We start from the raw sequence: 22,330 nt of genomic DNA, 5'->3' as shown, positions 1-22,330 counted from the left end.
TCATCTATAATTTACTTGGAGGATGAAATATCATCAGAAGAGGAAAATAATCGTAGTACGGAATCATTTATTCAAATCTCGTGTCATTTATTCAAAATGGCGTCACCGCTATCTAATAAAACGTTCACGAAACTATCGACAAGGTCATGACGGCCGTCATCTTACGTTACGTTGACAATCAACGTAACGTAACGCCGTCTAGGAAACCGCGCCATCTTGTTTACATAGACAACGTTCTAGTGACGTCAGTCAACGCTATATAGCGGCCGTAATATGACGGCACCGTTTTCGGAGGAATCCAAAGCTTTAGATTCTTTTGCAGGCGTAATATTGTATATAATGTTTACTTGAAGGTGTACAATAGCGGCGAGTTGGTGAAGTGGTGGTTGTTGTTGAGGTGCGCGATGAGGCGGCCGTCTAGCAGGTGGCGGCCGTACGCGACGGCTTCCGCCTCGTCTTTAGCGAGCCCGCAGCTCAGCAGCCAGCGCACGAGGCACGAGCCGCGGAACACGGCGCGGTACGTGCGCATGCGCCACCTACAATCAATAAAAAACCGGCCAAGTGCGAGTCGGACTCGCGCACGAAGGGTTCCGCACCATCAACAAAAAATAGAGCACAACAAGCAAAAAAACGGTCACCCATCCAAGTACACCCGCCCGACGTTGCTTAACTTCGGTCAATAATCACGTTTGTTGTATGGGAGCGCCACTTAAATCTTTATTTTATTCTGTTTTTAGTATTTGTTGTTACAGCGGCAACAGAAATACATCATCTGTGAAAATTTCAACTGTCTAGCTATCACGGTTCGTGAGATACAGCCTGGTGACAGACGGACGGACGGACGGACAGCGGAGTCTTAGTAATAGGGTCCCGTTTTTACCCTTTGGGTACGGAACCCTAAAAACAACGGGTTGCACTCAGGGAATGCCGGCAGAAGTGAAAACTCAATTACTAGTGCAAAATGCACTATGTATAATTGAGGTTAACGCCATCTAGCGTTATTTCGTCGCATTACTTGAAACCCCTAAGCACATCATGTCAGTACTCGAGTTATATTAATACCAGTTAGAGCGAAACTCACTAGATGGCATTTAAATCAATAAAGAAAAACTATGACATTACATGTAACAGTTTTTCGATCAGGTCACGTGTCCGTCTTACGGTCACGTGATCTGTCTCGAGTTTAAAATTGTTTCCCCACCTCAAAAAGTGCACAGCGCCGCTAAAGAAGTTTTCACTTCAATAAATAAATAAATATTATAGGACATTCTTACACAGATTGACCACGTCCCACAGTGAGCTCAACAAGGCTTGTGTTTTCGTTGTACTCAGACAACGATTATAATATACAAATACATAGAAAACACCCAAGACTCAAAACAAATATATGTGCTCATCACACAAATAAATGCCTTTACCGGCATTCGAACCCAGGACCGCGGCAGGGTCACTACCCACTAGGCCAGACCGGTCTGGTGTCCGGACATAAGGTGGGGTTGGTGCACTAACAAGTCAAATCGGCTCCTCTTTATAAAATGTTAAGTAGTATAGAGTGCACCTTTTATAGAGCTTTTGTTGGCTTTAACATAATTCCAATCGCAAAAACATGTTAATCAAATTTTTTCAGTTTATAAATTGGATTTGGTGATCGCCATATAACAATTTTAAAACATATATATATAGGAAACAAAACGACCCAACTAAAATGAAACAAGTTATGGTAGGTTTTATAATCTAGATCAGGGGTTCTCAAACTTTTTTTAGGCACGCCCCCCTGCTGCCTAAAATGAAGTTCCCACGCCCCCCTTTTCGCTTCGATGCAAGGAAACGGAGAACTATTAGGTAATCGTGTTCAATTTTCCCGAGGCCCCGAGCCCCCCCTTAAAATGTGGTCGCGCCCCCCCCACTTTGGGAACCCCTGATCTAGATCATGTTATGATATCATATACCATATCTCATATCATAACCGGTTCAGAGCATTAGTGTGTGTTTTACGAAATGAGGACCGATTTTTGAAATTCGACCGCTCGATTTCGTGTATTTCGTTCAGTAATATCTCCACTACTAGGCCTGTAAATTCTACTAATAGAATTGAAAACGAGTGGTCAATACCAATAGATTCCCAATTTCCATCACTCGTATTTCAAAAATCCACCGATTTTCGAGTGACGAAATCGAGCGATCGAAATTCAAAAATCGGCCCCCTGGGGACCGATTTTTGAAATTCGACCGTTCGATTTCATGTATTTCGTTCAGTAATATCTCCACTACTAGGCATGTAAGTTCTACTAATAGAATTGAAAACGAGTGGTCAATAATCGTTTTTAATTCTATTAGTAGAATTTACATGCCTAGTAGTGGAGATATTACTGAACGAAATACACGAAATCGAGCGGTCGAAATTCAAAAATCGGCCCCCTGGTCGCAAACGTGTTTCGTTTCGAGTGATCCTCGACTGACGTTATCACGACCGTATTAACGCCTGCGTTTAGTACATATAGGCGGTCAACCAAATCTTGTCAGTAGAAAAAGGCGGCAAATTTAAAAAATGTAGGCGCGAAGGGATATCGTCCTATAGAAAATTTGAATTTCGCGCCTTTTTTTACTGACAAGATTTGGTTGACCAAGTATATAAACATATGTACCTGGTATCTTTGGCAATAGCTTCCTTGCAGCGTTCGAGATGGTGCTTTATGAATTGGTCGCAGACGTGTTTGGTTTCGAAGCTGAGATCCTCGACTGAAGGCAGCACGACCGTGTCTGCGCCGTGCCTGAGTTGAATAAAATATTGATTAACATTAAAACATTAGGTAATAAAGTAATTTTTGCGTCCCATTTTTGGATTCACCGCACAAAAAAGTAATTGATTTTTTGTTAAATTATATTGTTTATGTAATTGTACCTAAATCTAATTTTGAATCTAACACCCATTTTTTAGGACTAGAATTTTCTTCTTGAAAATACTACTACTTATATAGCAAATATCAATTTGCTAAAACCACTTGGAGATCGCGAGGGCGCTATATAAAAGAAAAGAACTATTAGGTACAGGTTTTCAACAGCAGAGGGTTGGGACTTGGGTGTTACTTTCTTAACCGATCGCCTCATGAAGAAAGGTTAAAAAACGCGCTGAAATATGTAACTATTAGTTCGTTTTTTTTTTAGCATTAGAAAGAAGGTAAGCAATCTTGACATGTCTTTTAATTTAAAAAAGTATTTTAAAAATCATTAACTATTGTTTATGAAAGCTAAAGAATATAAATGATCGTATTAGATTCATAATTGTTACATATTTGCCGTGACTTATTTTTAAAACATGTTTTTCAATTAAAAGACACATGATTGTTTAACTTTTTAGGGTTCCGTACCCAAAGGGTAAAAACGGGACCCTATTACTAAGACTCCGCTGTCCGTCCGTCCGTCCGTCCGTCCGTCCGTCTGTCACCAGGTTGTATCTCACGAACCGTGATAGCTAGACAGTTGAAATTTTCACAGATGATGTATTTCTGTTGCCGCTATAACAACAAATACTAAAAACAGAATAAAATAAAGATTTAAGTGGGGCTCCCATACAACAAACGTGATTTTTGACCGAAGTTAAGCAACGTCGGGCGGGGTCAGTACTTGGATGGGTGACCGTTTTTTTGCTTTTTTTTTTATTGTTTTGCTCTATTTTTTGTTGATGGTGCGGAACCCTCCGTGCGCGAGCCCGACTCGCACTTGGCCGGTTTTTTCTAATGCTAAAAAAAACGAACTATAAAACAAGACTCACCACTTCTTCTTGAAGTATCTGACAGCCGGTATGATCATCTCCTCCGGGTCTAGCCCGAACAGCACGAACATGATCAGCGCCTGTCCGTACGTGATGGCGATATCCAGGAACTCGATCTCGATGAACACCCCGCTTTCGTCTTTTTGCATCATACGCCACGTCGTGTATGTTATCCCCTGAAACAAAAGCACAGGTAGATTAACTTTTATTCTTTATCTATTTTTACTCTTTGCTATGATTACGTTTCCTGGGTAGGGATTTTATATCATTCTGGATCTTTCTTGAGTAGAGCCCAACTGGGGGAAGTACCTCCACATTACAGAAAACCGCAGTCAAATTATAACACTTGACCCTACTCATAGTGTCATGTTCCTTTCGGTGAGGAAGGTTGCCAGAGCTCAACGAGGGTGCGGAATAGTGCGGAGTGTTAGGGTCGGCAACGCGCACGTAACACCTTTGGAGTTGCAGGCGTCCACAGGCTACGAAGACTGCTTACCATCAGGCGGGCCGTATGCTTGTTTGCCATCGACGTAGTATAAAAAAAACGGCCAAGTGCGACTCGGAACGACAAGGAAACGGAGAACTATTAGGTAATCGTGTTCAAATGTCCCGAGGCCCCGCGCCCCCCTTAAAATGTGGTCGCGCCCCCCACATTAAAAACCCCTGCTATAAGCGTTCCGTTGTTTTCCTTTTAAGGAACGGAGCCCTAAAAAGTATGACATGACAACACAATACTGAATAAATGCAGTACTAACGATGAACATGGCCAGGCTGTAGAGTATGATGAGCGCGGTGTGCTTGAGCAGCTGGCCGCCGCGGCCGGTCTCGGGCGGCAGCAGCCCCAGCTGGCCGGCGGCGCGCTCCAGCTCGGCCAGGTACCGGCACGGCGCGCCGGCGCAGCGCGGCTGCTGGGACGGGGGGCACGCGCACTCTCTGAGGAATGAAATAGTACATTATTATAGCCCTTGCTACACGGTCGCCGACAAGCCCCTCAGACCGCGTGACCTTGGTCTAGACGGACCGTGTAGACAGTTGTTTCCAACAAAATTTGACCAAAACTGACCAAGGTCAGACCAAGGACAGATGGTTAGAAGGCTTGTCGGCGACCGTGTAGCAAGGGCTTAAACGAGCAATTCTTGTTTATTTATTTATATATATATATATATATATATATATTTCGGGGATCTCGGAAACGGCTTTAACGATTTCGATGAAATTTGCTATACGGGGGTTTTCGGGGGCGAAAAATCGATCTAGCTAGGTCTTATCTCTGGGAAAAGGCGCATTTTCGAGTTTGTATATGTTTTCCGAGCGAAGCTCGGTCACCCAGATATTAGTACATTATTGTCGAGGTTCGGAAGTAGCTGCTTGCAGGCTGAGGATTCGTTTTAAACGGACGACCTTGGGAGTCCGTTTAATTGAATCCGAAGCCAGCAAGTAGCCTTCCAGCCGAGTCATATATAGTGCTTTTCTCAAAAATGGTGCAAGAAATAGAAATGTTTTACAGAAGCAACGTTCTAAATTTCACAGAATAAAGTAAAACCATTAAAAAGATTTGCTTTGCCACCTTTTAAAAAAAAAGACGTGTATTTTCTGCTGAAAATACGCCAACGTATTTGAGACACCTAAATAGTCGCGGTACCAACATTATAATAATAAGTGCTGATCATCTGTTTGGCTGTTTAATAGACCTATGCCTTCATTTGATATGGCCATTTAAAGTTTTAAAAAGTTTGGAACTCGTTAAATAATGGAATTTGTATGCAACATTGCAGTTCCGAAATCGAGACTGCAATGTTTTTAACTTTTTAATTTTTTGAATGACCATAAACTACGCACTTCGCGACCTATTTTTTAACCGGCAACGTCGACTTTGCCGTCCATTTTTGAGAAAAACTATGCTAAACCAACTTTTAATTTAATTCTATCTACCTTATGGCACAGGGCGGACACACCATATATCAAAAATAATTTGCGTTTATATGTGTGCACGGCACGTCTGTACACGCGTCATTGTGTATGTGTGGGTGAGTCGCTTTACTGAGAGTACGCCGGAAGTCCGCCAGATTCAAGTCGCAGGGCGAGGTAATGCGAGTCGGGGCGGGGCGGTGCGTGGCCGGTCTGTATGATAATACTATTACTTATTCTGTGCTTATGGCTCTGTTAAACCGAGCGCAGGAATGATCAGGTGATTGAGTAGGTAGTTTTGCGCGACATGCGTAGATTGTAAGGTTATTCTTAAAACAGAGGAATAATAAATAGTACTTTAGTATCGTCGAAATAGTGATATAATATAAATCATAGATGAATGAATGTTCAATAATTAAATTAAAAAATACATAATCTTGTGGATTCGAATTTAGTTTGGCATTTTTAATGTCTTGTCAGAGTTACTTAGGCCCACTTGCAACATTCCCTAATACCCTACCCTACTAACCCGGGGTTAACGGGTTAAATCTGGAGTTACCAGTACAATATGACACTAGGTTAACGATTTAACCGCTTAACCCCGGGTTAGTAGGATGGTGCAAGTGGGCCTTAGTTGGGAACTTATGAAGTCACTTGTGGTTGACGATGTCCTCGATGTCCTGCGACGTGGAGTTGACGAGTCCGGTCTCGCAGCGCGGGTCGCCGGAGCAGCACCCGTTGCCGTTAGCGCTCTTCGCCGGGCTCGGACTCGCTGTGATCGCTATAGTGTTGTATGTTACTGTTGCTCACTTGTGGTCGACGATGTCCTCGATGTCCTGCGACGTGGAGTTGACGAGTCCGGTCTCGCAGCGCGGGTCGCCGGAGCAGCACCCGTTGCCGTTAGCGCTCTTCGCCGGGCTCGGACTCGCTGTGATCGCTATAGTGTTGTATGTTACTGTTGCTCACTTGTGGTCGATGTCCTCGATGTCTTGCGACGTGGAGTTGACGAGTCCGGTCTCGCAGCGCGGGTCGCCGGAGCAGCACCCGTTGCCGTTAGCGCTCTTCGCCGGGCTCGGACTCGCTGTGATCCCTATAGTGTTGTATGTTACTGTTGCTCACTTGTGGTCGATGTCCTCGATGTCTTGCGACGTGGAGTTGACGAGTCCGGTCTCGCAGCGCGGGTCGCCGGAGCAGCACCCGTTGCCGTTAGCGCTCTTCGCCGGGCTCGGACTCGCTGTGATCGCTAGAGTGTTGTATGTTACTGTTGCTCACTTATGGTCGACGATGTCCTCGATGTCCTGCGACGTGGAGTTGACGAGTCCGGTCTCGCAGCGCGGGTCGCCGGAGCAGCACCCGTTGCCGTTAGCGCTCTTCGCCGGGCTCGGACTCGCTGTGATCGCTATAGTGTTGTATGTTACTGTTGCTCACTTGTGGTGGACGATGTCCTCGATGTCCTGCGACGTGGAGTTGACGAGTCCGGTCTCGCAGCGCGGGTCGCCGGAGCAGCACCCGTTGCCGTTAGCGCTCTTCGCCGGGCTCGGACTCGCTGTGATCGCTATAGTGTTGTATGTTACTGTTGCTCACTTGTGGTCGACGATGTCCTCGATGTCCTGCGACGTGGAGTTGACGAGTCCGGTCTCGCAGCGCGGGTCGCCGGAGCAGCACCCGTTGCCGTTAGCGCTCTTCGCCGGGCTCGGACTCGCTGTGATCCCTATAGTGTTGTATGTTACTGTTGCTCACTTGTGGTCGATGTCCTCGATGTCTTGCGACGTGGAGTTGACGAGTCCGGTCTCGCAGCGCGGGTCGCCGGAGCAGCACCCGTTGCCGTTAGCGCTCTTCGCCGGGCTCGGACTCGCTGTGATCCCTATAGTGTTGTATGTTACTGTTGCTCACTTGTGGTCGATGTCCTCGATGTCTTGCGACGTGGAGTTGACGAGTCCGGTCTCGCAGCGCGGGTCGCCGGAGCAGCACCCGTTGCCGTTAGCGCTCTTCGCCGGGCTCGGACTCGCTGTGATCGCACCGTAGCAACCTGTCAGTTGTAGTTCTATTCATCATTTATAAATTAATGTCTTAGAGTTAGCTATTCAATAGACTCGTAAGGCCCAGGCCTTGCATTTTGTGGGATGTTCTAAGTGTAAGAAAACTATTAAATAAATGTCAAAATATTAATAAATTATTAATTATAAAGCCGTCCCTCCTTATTCTCTTGATTTGGTAACCGAAGACAATATTACATGGGAAGTGAAGTTAGAGGACATACCTATTCCAAATTATAAAACACGTAGCAACAAATTACCAATCCTGGGCCTTATGAGTGGTTAAAGTTGATAGTTACTTACCTTGATCTTCTCCTCCTATGGTGCATTAAAATGAAAAAAAAAAATGTTTAGTAAAATTGTTTTGTCTAGATAGGGTAATTCGCCAGTAACTGGCCACCTGTTAGTAACTGGCCACCCTAAACTAAGAATGATTCTATTCACCAGTATAACGTGGCTAGAAGGCTGCTTATACTAAAATGAATTGTTTATAGGTGAATAGAATCATTTTTAGTTTAGGGTGGCCAGTTATTGGCCGGTGGCCAGTTACTGGCGAATTACCCTATAATGTGCTAAATCAGCCATTAGCGCGCCATTCTATTTGCGAAATGATCGCTTATTGATGGCACGCGTAGTGCGCGAGCGGTTCGTTAATGGCGAGTTAGGGGCGCTTTTATCAGATCAGCCCTAGTAGCACGGTCGCATTTTTATCATTTATCACCATGCCTGTCACGTTCTAACAAGTATGTAAGTGCGAAAGTGACGGGCTTAGTGATAGTCGATAAAAATGGAACCGTGCTGAGCCCGCTGGATGCAATTCATTATACACCAGGGATGTTACGGAGCTCCGTTTCCGTTAAGTCGGAACTTCCGTTTGGTATTACACATCCGTTTCTGTTCCGGTTCCGTTACTTTTGAAACGGAAGTTATATCCGATGTCAATGCTTAGCGCGGCAGCGGGACATGAGCGGTGTACATCAAAAACAAAGAGGTTTATACCAGTTATTCGCTCATAACCCCGCTGCTGCAGTAATTAGATGTTCTGGTTTATCCGTGTTTTTGAATTTAAAGTACGTATTCGTATGTGTTGTGTTGTGTAATCTATACCTACTGATAGTACTGACACAGGCTCCGGTTCTGGTTCCGATAAACTAAATTTAAAACATCTGGTTCCGCTTTCGGTTCCGATAAAACCACATCCGTTACATCCCTGTTATACACATAGAGAAATCCGTTCTCACGAATCATAGTATAGTGTTCCTCACCGTTGTGCGAGACTGATTGTGTGTTAGATGCCGGCTGCTCGTTGTCGACCAGGCCGGAGCTTTCGTCTGGCGAATGCGATGCTACATCTGCAGAGAGACTGGCGAACTGCGCGCTGCGCCGCCGGAACCGGATGTACAGTGTCAGGCAGCCCGTCGTCACTAGACAAAAAAAAACTTAAGTTGCCGATATTATCAATAAAACGCTTCTTCTTGTCAGCATATTTGCGTCCACTGCTGAACATATGCCTCTTTCATGGATTTCCATGTTGTTTTGTATGCGGCGGTTCTATGCCAGCCGGGCTAGCACATGATTGGCGCGACAGTATCTCGGGGCGAGATAGACTACCCGTCCCACTTTTATTAACATAGTTATAGTTCGTTTTTTTTAGCATTAGAAAGAACTTGAAAGAAGGTAAGCGATTTTGACATGTCTTTTAATTGAAAAACACTTTTTAAAAATCAATAACTATTACTTATGAAAGCAGAAGACTATAAAAGATCGTATTAGATTCATAATTGTTACATATTTACCGTAACTTATTTTTAAAATGTGTTTTTCAATTAAAAGACACATCAAGATTGTTTACTAAATTTCTAATGCAAAAAAAAAAAACGAAGTATAGAAAAAGACGGGTAGTCTATCTCGCCGCGAGATACTGCCGCGCCAATGCTAGGGGTGCAGGTCGGCCCTAAATCATAAATCATTTATTCGCTTGAAAAGGGTACAGTTGTTCACGTTTTCCCTGCCGTCTTTCTAATGTTGTTCGACCATCTGGCTCGTGGTTTTCCGTCTCTTCGGGTTCCAAGTCGAGGTCTCCAGTACATTACTCGCTGGTCCCATAGGTCGTCATCCCTTCGACAGTCTTCAATAAAGCGCTATGTGATAGAAAAGCTATTAAAAGCGAGCCCGCGACTTAATTGTAAGGCCTGAGTGGACGCTCGAAGCGGAGCGTTCGGCGGGGCGTGCAGCGTGGCGTCGGGCTCACAAGTGATTTGAGCAGCGTGTACTAAGGCCGCTCCTATACGTTTGCATTTGTTTAACATGCACGCCGCACGCCCCGCCCCGCTGCACGCCCAACTCGAGTGTCCACTCAGGCCTTACACTAAGGCCTGAGTGGACGCTCGAAGCGGAGCGTTCGGCCGGGTGTGCAGCGTGTAGGTACTAAGGCCGCTCCTATACGCTTGCATTTGTTTAACACGCACGCCGCACGCCCCGCCCCGCTGCACGCCCAACTCGAGCGTCCACTCAGGCCTTAAACTGAGTTTAGACTGACCCGTGATACAGAAGACGAGCAGGCACAGGCGGATGGCGTCGACGGCCTTGGCGTCGAGCTGCAGCGCGGGCCGCGTGGCCACGAGCACGGCCGCCGTCACCGCGGGCGCGCCCCACGCCACGAACGCCAGCACCGGCCACAGCGTCACCACGAAGCACGGCCCGCGGCTCTACAAACAAAACACCACTAATCAGTGTAAGGCCTGAGTGGACGCTCGAAGCGGAGCGTTCGGCGGGGCGTGCAGCGTGGCGGCGGGCTCCCAAGTGATTTGAGCAGCGTGCACTAAGGCCGCTCCTATACGTTTGCATTTGTTTAACATGCACGCCGCACGCCCCGCCCCGCTGCACGCCCAACTCAAGCGTCCACTCAGGCCTTACACTCAGTTTACTATACCTATAGAACATGTAAAACTACACACGGTCACGACGCATTAGCGCTCACATACTAAATTAGTATGAGCGTGAGCGCCTATGTAGTCAGCAGCAATAGTTGTTAAACGGGCGAGGTGTTCAAAATAATCTTGACGCGACTTTATTGTTAAGAGAATAAGAGCGCGTGAAGGTAATTATGAACGCCTCGCCCGCTTAGCAACTTCTGCTGCTGGCTGTACAGTCACCACACGGGATTGTTACACCATTTAGGGTCCTAGCTGAATTGGTTGTTACTTGTTCCGTACTTACGCTATGGAATGTCCAATTTAGCTAGAACCCTTAATGGCGTAACAATCACGGAGCGTGATTGTACATATTATGTCGGTATATGGTAACCCTTGAGGTATTCATAAATGGTTTATGCAGCAGTCTATATGAGATAGTCGTGTATGCAAAACAAACGGGTTCGCCTGGCTCGCGTGGAGGAGCGGTTTTTTGGGCACGAGCCAAAGGGGCTCGCGCGGGACGCGCGCTTGCGTTCACACTCGTGTTCGGCTTGTCATTCGGTTATAAACCTTATGCCGTGCTGTAAGTGTTTAAAATATATTAGCTCGACGAGCTTACGAGCCACGGGACGAGCCACAAGCCGAGCCACGAAGCGCGAGTGTAATCAGTAGCTCGACGGGCTTACGCGCTCGAGGCGAGCCACGAGACGCGCCGCGAGCCGAGCCGCGAGCCGAGAGTCTAAACCGGCTATTAAACCTAACGTGTAGAAATAAATATTCCTCTATTGTTCTAGGGTGAGTAAGTGAGTAGGGTGAGTGGGTAAGTTCTTACACCTTGATGCGTAATGTAATACTGAACGCCAACCACGGATTATAGGATTAAATTACACACTATGCAAGCGGATTATAATAGCATGGTGACTCATAAGTCAAGAACAAACTGACAGTAACAATGTACTATGATCATTGTAGTAAACTTGCTGGTAAACTGCTAAAAAGACTCTCCACAACTCGTAACTTTTTTTTTTCGTTACTAGATTATACCTAATGCCAACAAGGCCCAGTTCCCCTCTGGATTGGTATCAATATGATACTATCAAAAACTAATTCATATTGCGGAAATCTATTGCCTGTAAACTTAACGAATTTAACATGTATGGAGTTCAAAACAACATGGAGTAGAGTCTAAGAGAAATAAGTTGACATTACCTGCAACATGAGGAGTCCGATAGATAGCATGGAAGTCCAGAGCAGACATGAGTACATGCTGAAGGTGCAGAGCGTCTGCTGCAGCAGCACCGACCAGGAGGGCGTGTTTGACGACTGCGGCCCGCCCCAGATCACGCTGAAATAAGTTGACATTACCTGCAGAAATAAGTTGACATTACCTGCAACATGAGGAGTCCGATAGATAGCATGGAAGTCCAGAGCAGGCAGGAGTACATGCTGAAGGTGCAGAGCGTCTGCTGCAGCAGCACCGACCAGGAGGGCGTGTTCGACGACTGCGGCCCGCCCCAGATCACGCTGAAATAAGTTGACATTACCTGCAGAAATAAGTTGACATTACCTGCAACATGAGGAGTCCGATAGATAGCATGGAAGTCCAAAGCAGGCAGGAGTACATGCTGAAAGTGCAGAGCGTCTGCTGCAGCAGCACCGACCAGGAGGGCGTGTTCGACGACTGCGGCCCGCCCCAGATCACGCTGAAATAAGTTGACATTACCTGCAGAAATAAGTTGACATTACCTGCAACATGAGGAGTCCGATAGATAGTATGGAAGTCCAGAGCAGGCAGGAGTACATGCTGAAGGTGCAGAGCGTCTGCTGCAGCAGCACCGACCAGGAGGGCGTGCTCGACGAAAGCGGCCCGCCCCAGATCACGCTGAAATAAGTTGACATTACCTGCAGAAATAAGTTGACATTACCTGCAACATGAGGAGTCCGATAGATAGCATGGAAGTCCAGAGCAGGCAGGAGTACATGCTGAAGGTGCAGAGCGTCTGCTGCAGCAGCACCGACCAGGAGGGCGTGCTCGACGACTGCGGCCCGCCCCAGATCACGCTGAAATAAGTTGACATTACCTGCAGAAATAAGTTGACATTACCTGCAACATGAGGAGTCCGATAGATAGCATGGAGGTCCAGAGCAGGCAGGAGTACATGCTGAAGGTGCAGAGCGTCTGCTGCAGCAGCACCGACCAGGAGGGCGTGCTCGACGACTGCGGCCCGCCCCAGATCACGCTGATCGCTAGCAACAACTGGAACAAAGTTGGTGTCGTCATCGGGAGTAAAGTTGTATTACAATTACACAACTTTGGGAACAAATCAAATTATTTTGTTAAATATTTTGATTTAACCTTTTTTTTTAAGTAGTCACACTACTATAATATACATTATAAACTGAAATAGATGTCATATGTTATAGAAAAAGTTACGAAGCCCTCCAGTGGTGAAGGCCGGATTCGAACCGGCGTCTTTAGTAATCCGGGCTAACGCCTTGAACCCCTTGGGAACCCAAGTCTATTTCTGTTTATAATGTATTACAATTAGTTTGAAAAGTTTAGTTTGCACGCGTAATTTGTATCGATTATCACTTGATTCGATCCGTTTCGAGAGTCATCAAATAAAGAAACACCTGTATCGATTGCATGGATACTTGACGATAATCAGCAATAACGCGAGTGACCTGTTTTAGTATATATGTATGTTTAAGTCTCACATGAGTTTTATAGTGAACTAGCGACCCGCCCCGGCTTCGCACGGGTTAACAAATTATACATAAACCTTCCTCTTGAATCACTCTATCTATTAAAAAAACCGCATCAAAATCCGTTGCGTAGTTTTAAAGATCTAAGCATACAGACAGACAGACAGACAGCGGGAAGCGACTTTGTTTTATACTATGTAGTGATAAAGCAAAATGATGTATCCATATACATCATCGAGGGTCGAACATTGAGTCCAGAGTGAAGGAAAGAATTCTTAAGTGTAGGTTAACGTCCAAGACCTGTTACTACTTTAAACAAAAACAGAATAAATCACAAATGTTTTATGCAATAATTATTACCTTTTGGATTCAAACCAGCATGCTAACTTTATGCTAACTTTTAAATATAAAATCGGAATTACCTGTGACACCATTAAACACATAGTCAACCTGTGCGGCATACGCTTATATTTCTTAGTAACGATGAACACCGTTATCACCCACACGCAGGCCACTAAAGATACTATAGACACGTGGAAGGCAAATTTCTTCATCTGCACCGCGTAGTCCTTGTTGATCGATATCACCTGGGCCGACATGAACATTATGGGCGCTGACAGGAATGTACAGATCACCATTGATGAAGCCATCTGAAATTGTACATTTTCATTAAGAAGTACCTAAATGTCCGGGTGGTTGAGGTTGCTAAAATAGTAGGCAATCGAAAATTTCCAAATCAAGAGAAGCCCCTGAAAAAACGGACTGATGATCGCGTCAAGGCTCAGTTGGATTAGTCGATAGAGCCCGCATGTGGAGTACAGAAGATTTCCATGCCATGACATAGGGCCCGTATTCAGGGACCTGTTAGTGCTTCTGGGCATTTTCCGCAAATCGACAACCATATTTTGCGTGAATTCGGGGAACTGCAGGAGTTTTTTTACTGGTCACCGCACGCTGTATATCGAGTATATCAAAGTGTTATCGACCAATGAACCTGAGTCTTACGATTACTAATGCTCAGTTCTCCTGCCAGCGTAACTTTTACTGGATCGTCATCATTATTTCCGCAGCACATTTCGGTATCAGGGTAAGTGTAGGTACTTATTTGACATTAATTTAAGTATTAAACAAATAAAAATCTCAATAGACTTACATCGACCGGGATATGAACCGTGATTACCTTTTCCCGGTCGATATAAGTCTAGTGAAACTAACCGTGAATCATTCAGAACTGTTAAGAATCTCAATATTATGAAAAACTTAACTGTCCTTTTGTTAGGCCCATTTTATAATATTTAAAACTTTCGCGTTTTGAACACATATTAACTCACATTTATAGACGGGCCTATCTCGAAATTTATTTTATTACCTTTATTTACCGACGTTTCGACACAGGTTTCACTGGTCATGGTCGCGGCTAACTGATGTCAAAACAGAGATTTGTGCAATTACCCGACAAAAAATGTATAAAAAAAAGGTATGTGAATAAATTTCGCGTTAGACGCGTCTATAAATGTGAGTTAACAGATTACGTGGTCAGCATTTCCCCGCGCTATACGGAATGCCCGCCGCGCGACTTGCTCCTCAGTTGTTCCCCGGCTGTGTACTGAGAAATACACGTTCTAATTAAGTATTCCGGATTATCATTTATATACTCCCAGATAGTTAATTCCTATAACTGGTGACTTCCCGACACTTGACATTTAGTGAACCGTGAACTATTAACAGTGACAATTAGTGTTGGTGCATTGTTTAAACGACTTTTAAAGGAAAATCTGGTTGAGTTATTTCATAATATTATTTCGGTACGCGTGTGTGTATTACGGCCGGACAACTCCCCGCGCACCTGGGTAAACGGAAGCAAATTTAATTGTGTCGCAAAATGGAAAATGGAACCGCGACAACCATCGAGTTGTCAGCGATATCGCTTGCAGCGAAAATACCAGACTTCTGGCAGGACCAACCGCGACTATGGTTTCTGCAGGTAGAAGCGGTATTAGCTCAGCAGAAAGCAGGGGACCAATCAAACTATAATATGGTTATTGCTAAATTGGGAAAGCCGCCTGCTTCAGCAAGTTGCCGACATTTTGGAGAAACCACCGGAGGAGAATAAATTTGCAACATTAAAAGCCAGATTATTAAGTGTCTACGAGGAGACAGAGGCAAAACGATTGCAACAGTTAATGTCGGACATGGAGCTTGGTGACCAGCGCCCATCGCAGCTTATGAGGAAGATGAAGGACCTCGCAAGAGATAAGATTCCTGATGAGACCTTGACATATTTTTGGCAAGGTCATCTACCACCGTCGGTGAGGGCCGTTGTAGCGTCCGCAGATTCAAAAAAGATTGAGACTCTGGCAAGCATAGCTGATAAGGTAATGGAGACCTTCAAACCGAATGAAGTTGCCGCTATACAGAGTACTTCACGTCAATCACGCCAGAGTTCGCCGACAGATTTTATAACGGCAGAATTGGCGAAGATCAACAATCGGATAAATCAACTTGAACTTGCCAATATCCAAGGACGAGGTGGGACTGGAAGGAATAGCCGCAGACAAGGGCGTGCACGTAGTCGCTCACGCAACAACAGCCGCTCTTCAAGCCAGGATTCTAAAAACCAGGATTGGTTGTGTTTTTATCACTACCGCTACAAGGCGAAGGCGTATAAGTGCGTTCAACCGTGCGGCTGGAAGGGACCACAACCGCCGCAGGGAAACTAGCGGAAGTGCAGGCGTTTGCGGCGGAACCCTGCACCATGGTAACTAATTATCGCCTTAGTGTGACAGATAAAATTTCCGGTTTTAAATTTTTAATTGATACAGGTGCAAATGTGAGTGTAATTCCAAAGAACTTTAATTTTTTTAAAGACTCGTTACAACCTGTGAATAATTGCAAGTTATATGCCGCGAACAATACTGAAATTAAAACGTATGGATATGTTAGTTTAACATTAAATTTAAATTTAAGACGTAATTTTAAATGGAATTTTATTGTGTGCGATGTCAAACAGCCTATAATAGGGGCAGATTTTCTGCGTAATTATAGATTACTTGTAGATTTGTTTGGTAAAAGGCTGATTGATGATTTGACAAGGATTTATGTAATTGGAACGGTCATAAACCATACTCAGTCATCGATTAATTTATTAAGTACGGATAACAAAGCATTTCACTTACTGCAAAAATATCCGGAGATATTAAGGCCATTATCATTTATTGAGGCACCTAAACATAACACTTACCATCATATTGAGACAACAGGGCCTCCGATTCACCAAAGAACTAGACCGCTGCCTCCTGATAGGTATGAAAAGGCTAAGAAGGAGTTTCAGCAAATGCAAGAGATGGGTATTTGCAGGCCATCTAAGAGTCCGTGGTCTAGTCCTTTGCATATAGTTCCTAAAAAAGATGGAGAGATCCGTCCATGTGGGGATTATAGAGCTCTCAATGCAGTCACGAAGCCAGATCGCTATCCCATAGCGAGGATACACGACTTCACCTATTTATTGGCAGGTAAGTCCATATTCTCTTGTGTAGACATGCGTAGAGCATATCATAATATCATGATACACCCTGACGACGTGGAGAAGACAGCTATTACGACTCCATTTGGTTTGTATGAGTTCCCTAGGATGAGTTTCGGCCTGAGAAACGCTTGCCAGACTTTCCAGCGGTTCATGAACAATACCGTTTTAAGAGACTTCGATTTTGTGTATTGTTATTTAGATGACATACTTGTTGCTTCTCTCTCAGAGGAAGAACACAACGGTCATCTCGAACAATTGTTTAAAAGACTTAGCGAATTCGGTATCACTATTAACCTGGAGAAATGTACATTTAAAGAGAAGAAATTAGAGTTCCTAGGTTATGAGGTATCAACGGAAGGTTTTAAACCGCTGGAAAAGAAGGTTCAAGCTATCAAAGAGTATCCGAAACCCAAGACCGTTAATCAGTTGCGAACATTTTTAGGCATGATTAACTTTTACAGGCCGCACATGCCTCATGCTGTCCAATACCAAGAAGTATTACATAGGTATATTCATCAGGCAAAACGAAACGACAAAACACCTATTGTGTGGACGCAGGAAGCTGACATAGCATTCGAACAATGTAAGCATGGCTTACAAAATGCTGCTACGCTAGCATACCCACTTCCCACAGTACCGATAGCGATTTTTGCAGACGCTAGCAACACGTGTGCGGGTGCTGTGTTACAACAACATGTTGAAGGTAAGTGGCAACCATTAGCTTATTTTTCTCGGAAGCTAACAACAGCACAAACGAAGTACAGTACTTATGATAAGGAACTTCTTGCTATTTATTTGTCAGTACAATATTTTAGGTATCTGCATGAAGGCAGAGAACTAATTATATTTACAGATCATAAACCTTTGTCATACGCATTTAGTAAGTTAAATAGCGACAATAACAAGGAGATACCAAGACGGACAAGACAATTACTTTTTATAAGTGAATTTACTACAGACATTAGACATATACAGGGTAAGGACAATGTAGTTGCTGACGCTTTATCTAGAGTTGAGACAGTCGATTTTCAAAATATTGCAATAGACTTTTCTTTGATTGCGAAGGCACAACAAAAAGATGGCGAATTGAAAACATTATTACAAAATAATAATTGGCAATTTAAGAAAATAATGTTGCCTAACTGTACATATGATATTTACTGTGACGTTACTACAGGTAATGTGAGACCGTACATACCGGAACAGTTTCGTCGCGATGTTTTCAATCAGGTTCATAACTTAAGTCATCCCGGTGTACGAACTTCACGCAAGATGGTTTCTAATAGGTATTTTTGGACGAATATGAACAAAGATGTAGGTCTTTGGGCCAAAACCTGCGTTCAATGTCAAAAAGCCAAGGTCACGAGACACACCAAATCGACACCAGGTAAGTTTCCAGAAGTAGACCGATTCCAGCATATACATACTGATCTAGTAGGACCACTACCAACATCAGCGGAAGGTTACAGATATTGCCTTACCATTATAGATAGAGCTACAGGATGGCCGGAGGCGTTTCCATTGCAAAACATATCGGCAGAAATAGTAGCACAAACTATTTACGATGGCTGGATTGTGCGATTCGGATGTCCAGTTACTTTAACCAGTGATCAAGGTAAGCAATTCGAAAGCAATCTTTTCAGACAACTAATGAAATATACAGGCACGGAGAGGATTAGAACTACGCCATATCATCCTATGAGTAACTCGGCTATTGAGAGATTCCACCGTACTTTGAAATCTGCGTTAAAGGCACGTATAAATAGTACTTCATGGGTTACAGAATTAAGCACAGTTTTACTAGGTTTACGTTCTGTACCTAGATTAGATACAGGCGTGAGTGCAGCTCAATTATACGGAATGCCCGCCGCGCGACTTGCTCCTCAGTTGTTCCCCGGCTGTGTACTGAGAAATACACGTTCTAATTAAGTATTCCGGATTATCATTTATATACTCCCAGATAGTTAATTCCTATATAGGCCCATTTTATGTTTTTACTTTACACAAATAGTTCTATAGCTATAGCATGCACGTAATATAACATCTGTCACCTACCAGATCAATTTCCAGTTGGTACAGATTAGAGAATACGAATACCGCAGGCGCAGTGGGTATGGTTCCGTACAAGAATGCGTAGGTCGACAATGAAGACGTCTCGGAATCGTTCGCTCCCGCGTTCAGTGCGCTTACACTCTCTCTCATCACCACTGGTAGGACAATCCTGGAAAGGAATATAAAATTTATTTGCTTGCTCCTGTTACTCGGACATAGATATGTGATTTTTATATGACTATGGGAAGTCAGATAGTTTTCATGTAGTATTATTAGTACTAGTATTTCATTCAATTGTTAAACTGCATTAGGGCACAGGCTCACAACTGCTCCGAGCAGTCTTCAAAGCACAGTATAATGCATGACAAAGAGAACGCGCCATGCGACTCATGTGAGTCACGTGTTATTATTATTATCTCTTTATTTATCTTTTCTCTTAAGTTAGGGTTTTTATAATATGAATATAAAAGTAAAATATAAAAACACTTACAAAACAATAAAAAAAAACATATTATTATTATTTGGAGCCTGTCGTGTCCCACTGCTGGGCAAAGGCCTCCCCCCAATTTCTCCACAAATCTCCGTCCAGTGCTATGTCCGGCCACTCCTTTAAAAAGGAGTCAAGTTCATCCCGCCATCGCCGGCAGGGTCTCTGCCAGAGCCCCGTTTTGAGTTTTCGGGCTCCCACTCTCACGTGATTTTGCCCCACAACTCACTCGGCATTCGGCAAACGTGACCAGCCCAGTCCCATTTTAGCTTGCCCGCCTTCCGAGCTACATCAACGATTTGGGTCTTGGAGCGTAGCGTGGTGTTCCGGGCAAGAATGCCACGTCACGTGGAGTCACGTGTTAGAGAAGGAAAACATGATTCACTGTCAAACGTCGGTATACTCGGTTTTGTTCACAGTGAGAATTTTTAATGTAGCAATATTATCTATTTGTGTAAGTTGTATTAATAATAAAAAAAGTTGAATACCAACAATGAAAAGGAAAAATAATGTCACCATATCATTAGGTACTTTAACACATTAACTGCCAGCGGCTCGCTAGGGGAGTTCGCTGTTCGTAGGCGCTTTTCGCTACATACGGTTTTTCCCGTGTTATCAGCTACGCTCGTAGCGCGTAACTCGCGCTGGCACTGAATGTGTTAAGTAAATAGAACTTACAGTTTAACCATTATTAGGACACACGGCAGCAACAGAGCGGGTCCTCTCAGTCTGTGTATTTGGCCAACCATCCTGAGCCCCAATAAAAATAGTGCGGTAGCTGAAAAAGAGTCTCCAAACACCTGAAATTTTTAATTTCATAATATTATCTTTGTTGACACTAGTTATGTAGGTATTAAATTTATCATAAGAGGGATTAAACAAGGGCATATCCAGCAGATTTTGTGAGGAAGTAATAATAATCATCATCATAACTTAAGAGCTATGCTCTTTTCAGTGGAGTAATCGCCAATCATTTCTTTCTTGTAATAGTAATAACAGCAGATTTTGTGAGCAACTAATAACAAACTACATAAATAAGACAAACTTACTTTCAGTAGCAGCTCAATGTACGGTGAAAGTTGATGTTTAAAGGCAATATTGCCTATAATACCCAGCACTGTCATCACCAACACAGGATTCAAAGCTATGCCTTTGACTATTTGCCTCAACAACTTGAACTTGCAGAGTTCACTTGATCTCTCCCCTTCAGGCGATGTGGTCACTATCTGAGCATTGTCTCGTTGTTTTTTGATCTCCATTAGCACAAAAGCAACCGGGTTTAGTATTGCTAGCGATATTGGTGCCATCAAATATAGGAAGAGAGCATATTCTGGATGTGTGTGCTCATAGATAGCATTAACTGAAATTTATTTACATCTTTAATCAAAAATATAAATGTACACCACAATATTACAGCTTGCCAATTAATTTTTGTTACAAATTATTGCATTTTTCAAAGATTGTAGTTATGAATTATGAAGCAGTGTAATTTTTAAGCACATTAGGAGGAAAACTGATACTGATTAATCATCTTCTTTGCAGGCTGTAATAGATTTTCTTACATCAAGAAAACTGAAATAAATGTCATATACTAAGAAAAATACCTGTACTTCTTATAGTATGGTCAGTTCCCCAACTTAAGAACCCAAGTTGGCATACTAATTGTAAGTATAGAAAAGTGGATTACTTATATTAGGGAACTGACTACTGACAGGCGTGTCTCACTCTGCGATTTCGTCACTTTGCTACAGGTAGCTAAAAGTACATCTGTTCGGCCCCAATTTTGGGGACAGCCATAAGCCGCGCGTGGCGCTGTCGCCACCTAGCGGCCATATCTGTGCTGATCGGAACAGACGCGTTTTGTTAGAGAGATCAAGAAAAGTTGTCATTTTCTTCAATACTTACTTATTGGATATCCCAAGGCAAAATCATTGCTCTGTGTGCAAAAGATGGCAAATATACCAGCTCTCCCAAGGTTCACTGGTTTAGACACCAGAATGGTGACAATCATAACTGCAAAGAACACAATGCCTTTGCCTAATAGTATAGCCAGAAGGAATGTCCAGTTGACTGTGCTGAAGTCAAGTCTAGCCAGAGATAAGAAGATCAGTGATGGTAGGGCAAAGGTGCCCACAAATGTACCAATCCCCTTTGATTCTGTCTGTGACACCACATTTAGGCGGCCAGCAATATACCTACAAAAGAAAACATATATTAACTACACAATCTTATCCTGTCCTATACAAGTCGCTTCTTTGTAATACAATACATATTTTAAATAATAATATAATGCAATGAGATGTTTAAAAATAAATAAAAAGGCTTTAGGTCAATTAGAAATTTATTTTCATTAGATTTTTTTTTTACTTTTGACAGTATTTTTTTAATAAATAACAATTGATTTCAACTTACCCACACAATATAATTGTAAAGCACTGGAACAGTGCCGGATATAAATTATCTGCTTTAGCTGGATCAAGAAGGAAAGTTGACGCTTCCATTTTATTATAAGTTGTTATGTAGTATATAGTAAGCTGAGGGAATATATAACACTCTATGTTAAGTAATCATTTGATAATAAGTAATTCTAAGAACATTTTAAATTGAAACACTTAAGGTTACGTAGCATAGAAAAACAGACTGAAAATATCGATAGCACTGAGAACAATGATAACGAAACGTGAGCTGACACAGCCACTGGTTTATCATTAATTATTTGTCTTCAAATCTATGAAAACTTAAATTATTTCAGCGTTTTTGTTTGATTTTTATTTTCATGATTATATTGTTGACACGATACTTGACATTTTGTCATTGTCATCAATCGATATGAAAGTTCCATTCAAACAACAAAAAAAATTAGACTACTCTTATAAATATACGTTTTAATGCCTTGCTGGAATAGCTTCAGTGTTGCCAGCATCTATT

At 43.4% G+C, this 22,330-nt stretch overlaps 1 protein-coding gene across 1 annotated transcript; it reads right to left on the bottom strand.

Moving 5' to 3' along the window:
• Positions 1–336: 336 nt before the first annotated feature.
• Positions 337–21,917, bottom strand: LOC134652468 (lysosomal cholesterol signaling protein). The gene is made up of 15 exons (XM_063507659.1): positions 21,815–21,917; positions 21,308–21,597; positions 20,452–20,762; positions 20,081–20,202; positions 18,919–19,084; positions 13,760–13,987; positions 12,736–12,888; positions 10,256–10,424; positions 8,982–9,140; positions 7,574–7,709; positions 7,411–7,419; positions 4,528–4,705; positions 3,773–3,948; positions 2,646–2,771; positions 337–536 (listed from the first exon to the last, which is right to left on the bottom strand). The coding sequence occupies exons 1-15, from the start codon at positions 21,901–21,903 to the stop codon at positions 344–346; spliced, it is 2,505 nt and encodes an 834-aa protein (XP_063363729.1). The 5' UTR covers positions 21,904–21,917; the 3' UTR covers positions 337–343.
• Between the last annotated feature and the right edge of the window lie 413 nt (positions 21,918–22,330).

The sequence above is a fragment of the Cydia amplana genome, chromosome 11 (genome assembly GCF_948474715.1).
Source record: "Cydia amplana chromosome 11, ilCydAmpl1.1, whole genome shotgun sequence".
Classification (NCBI taxonomy): domain Eukaryota; kingdom Metazoa; phylum Arthropoda; class Insecta; order Lepidoptera; family Tortricidae; genus Cydia; species Cydia amplana.
This window is presented reverse-complemented; position numbering and strand designations above follow the sequence as displayed.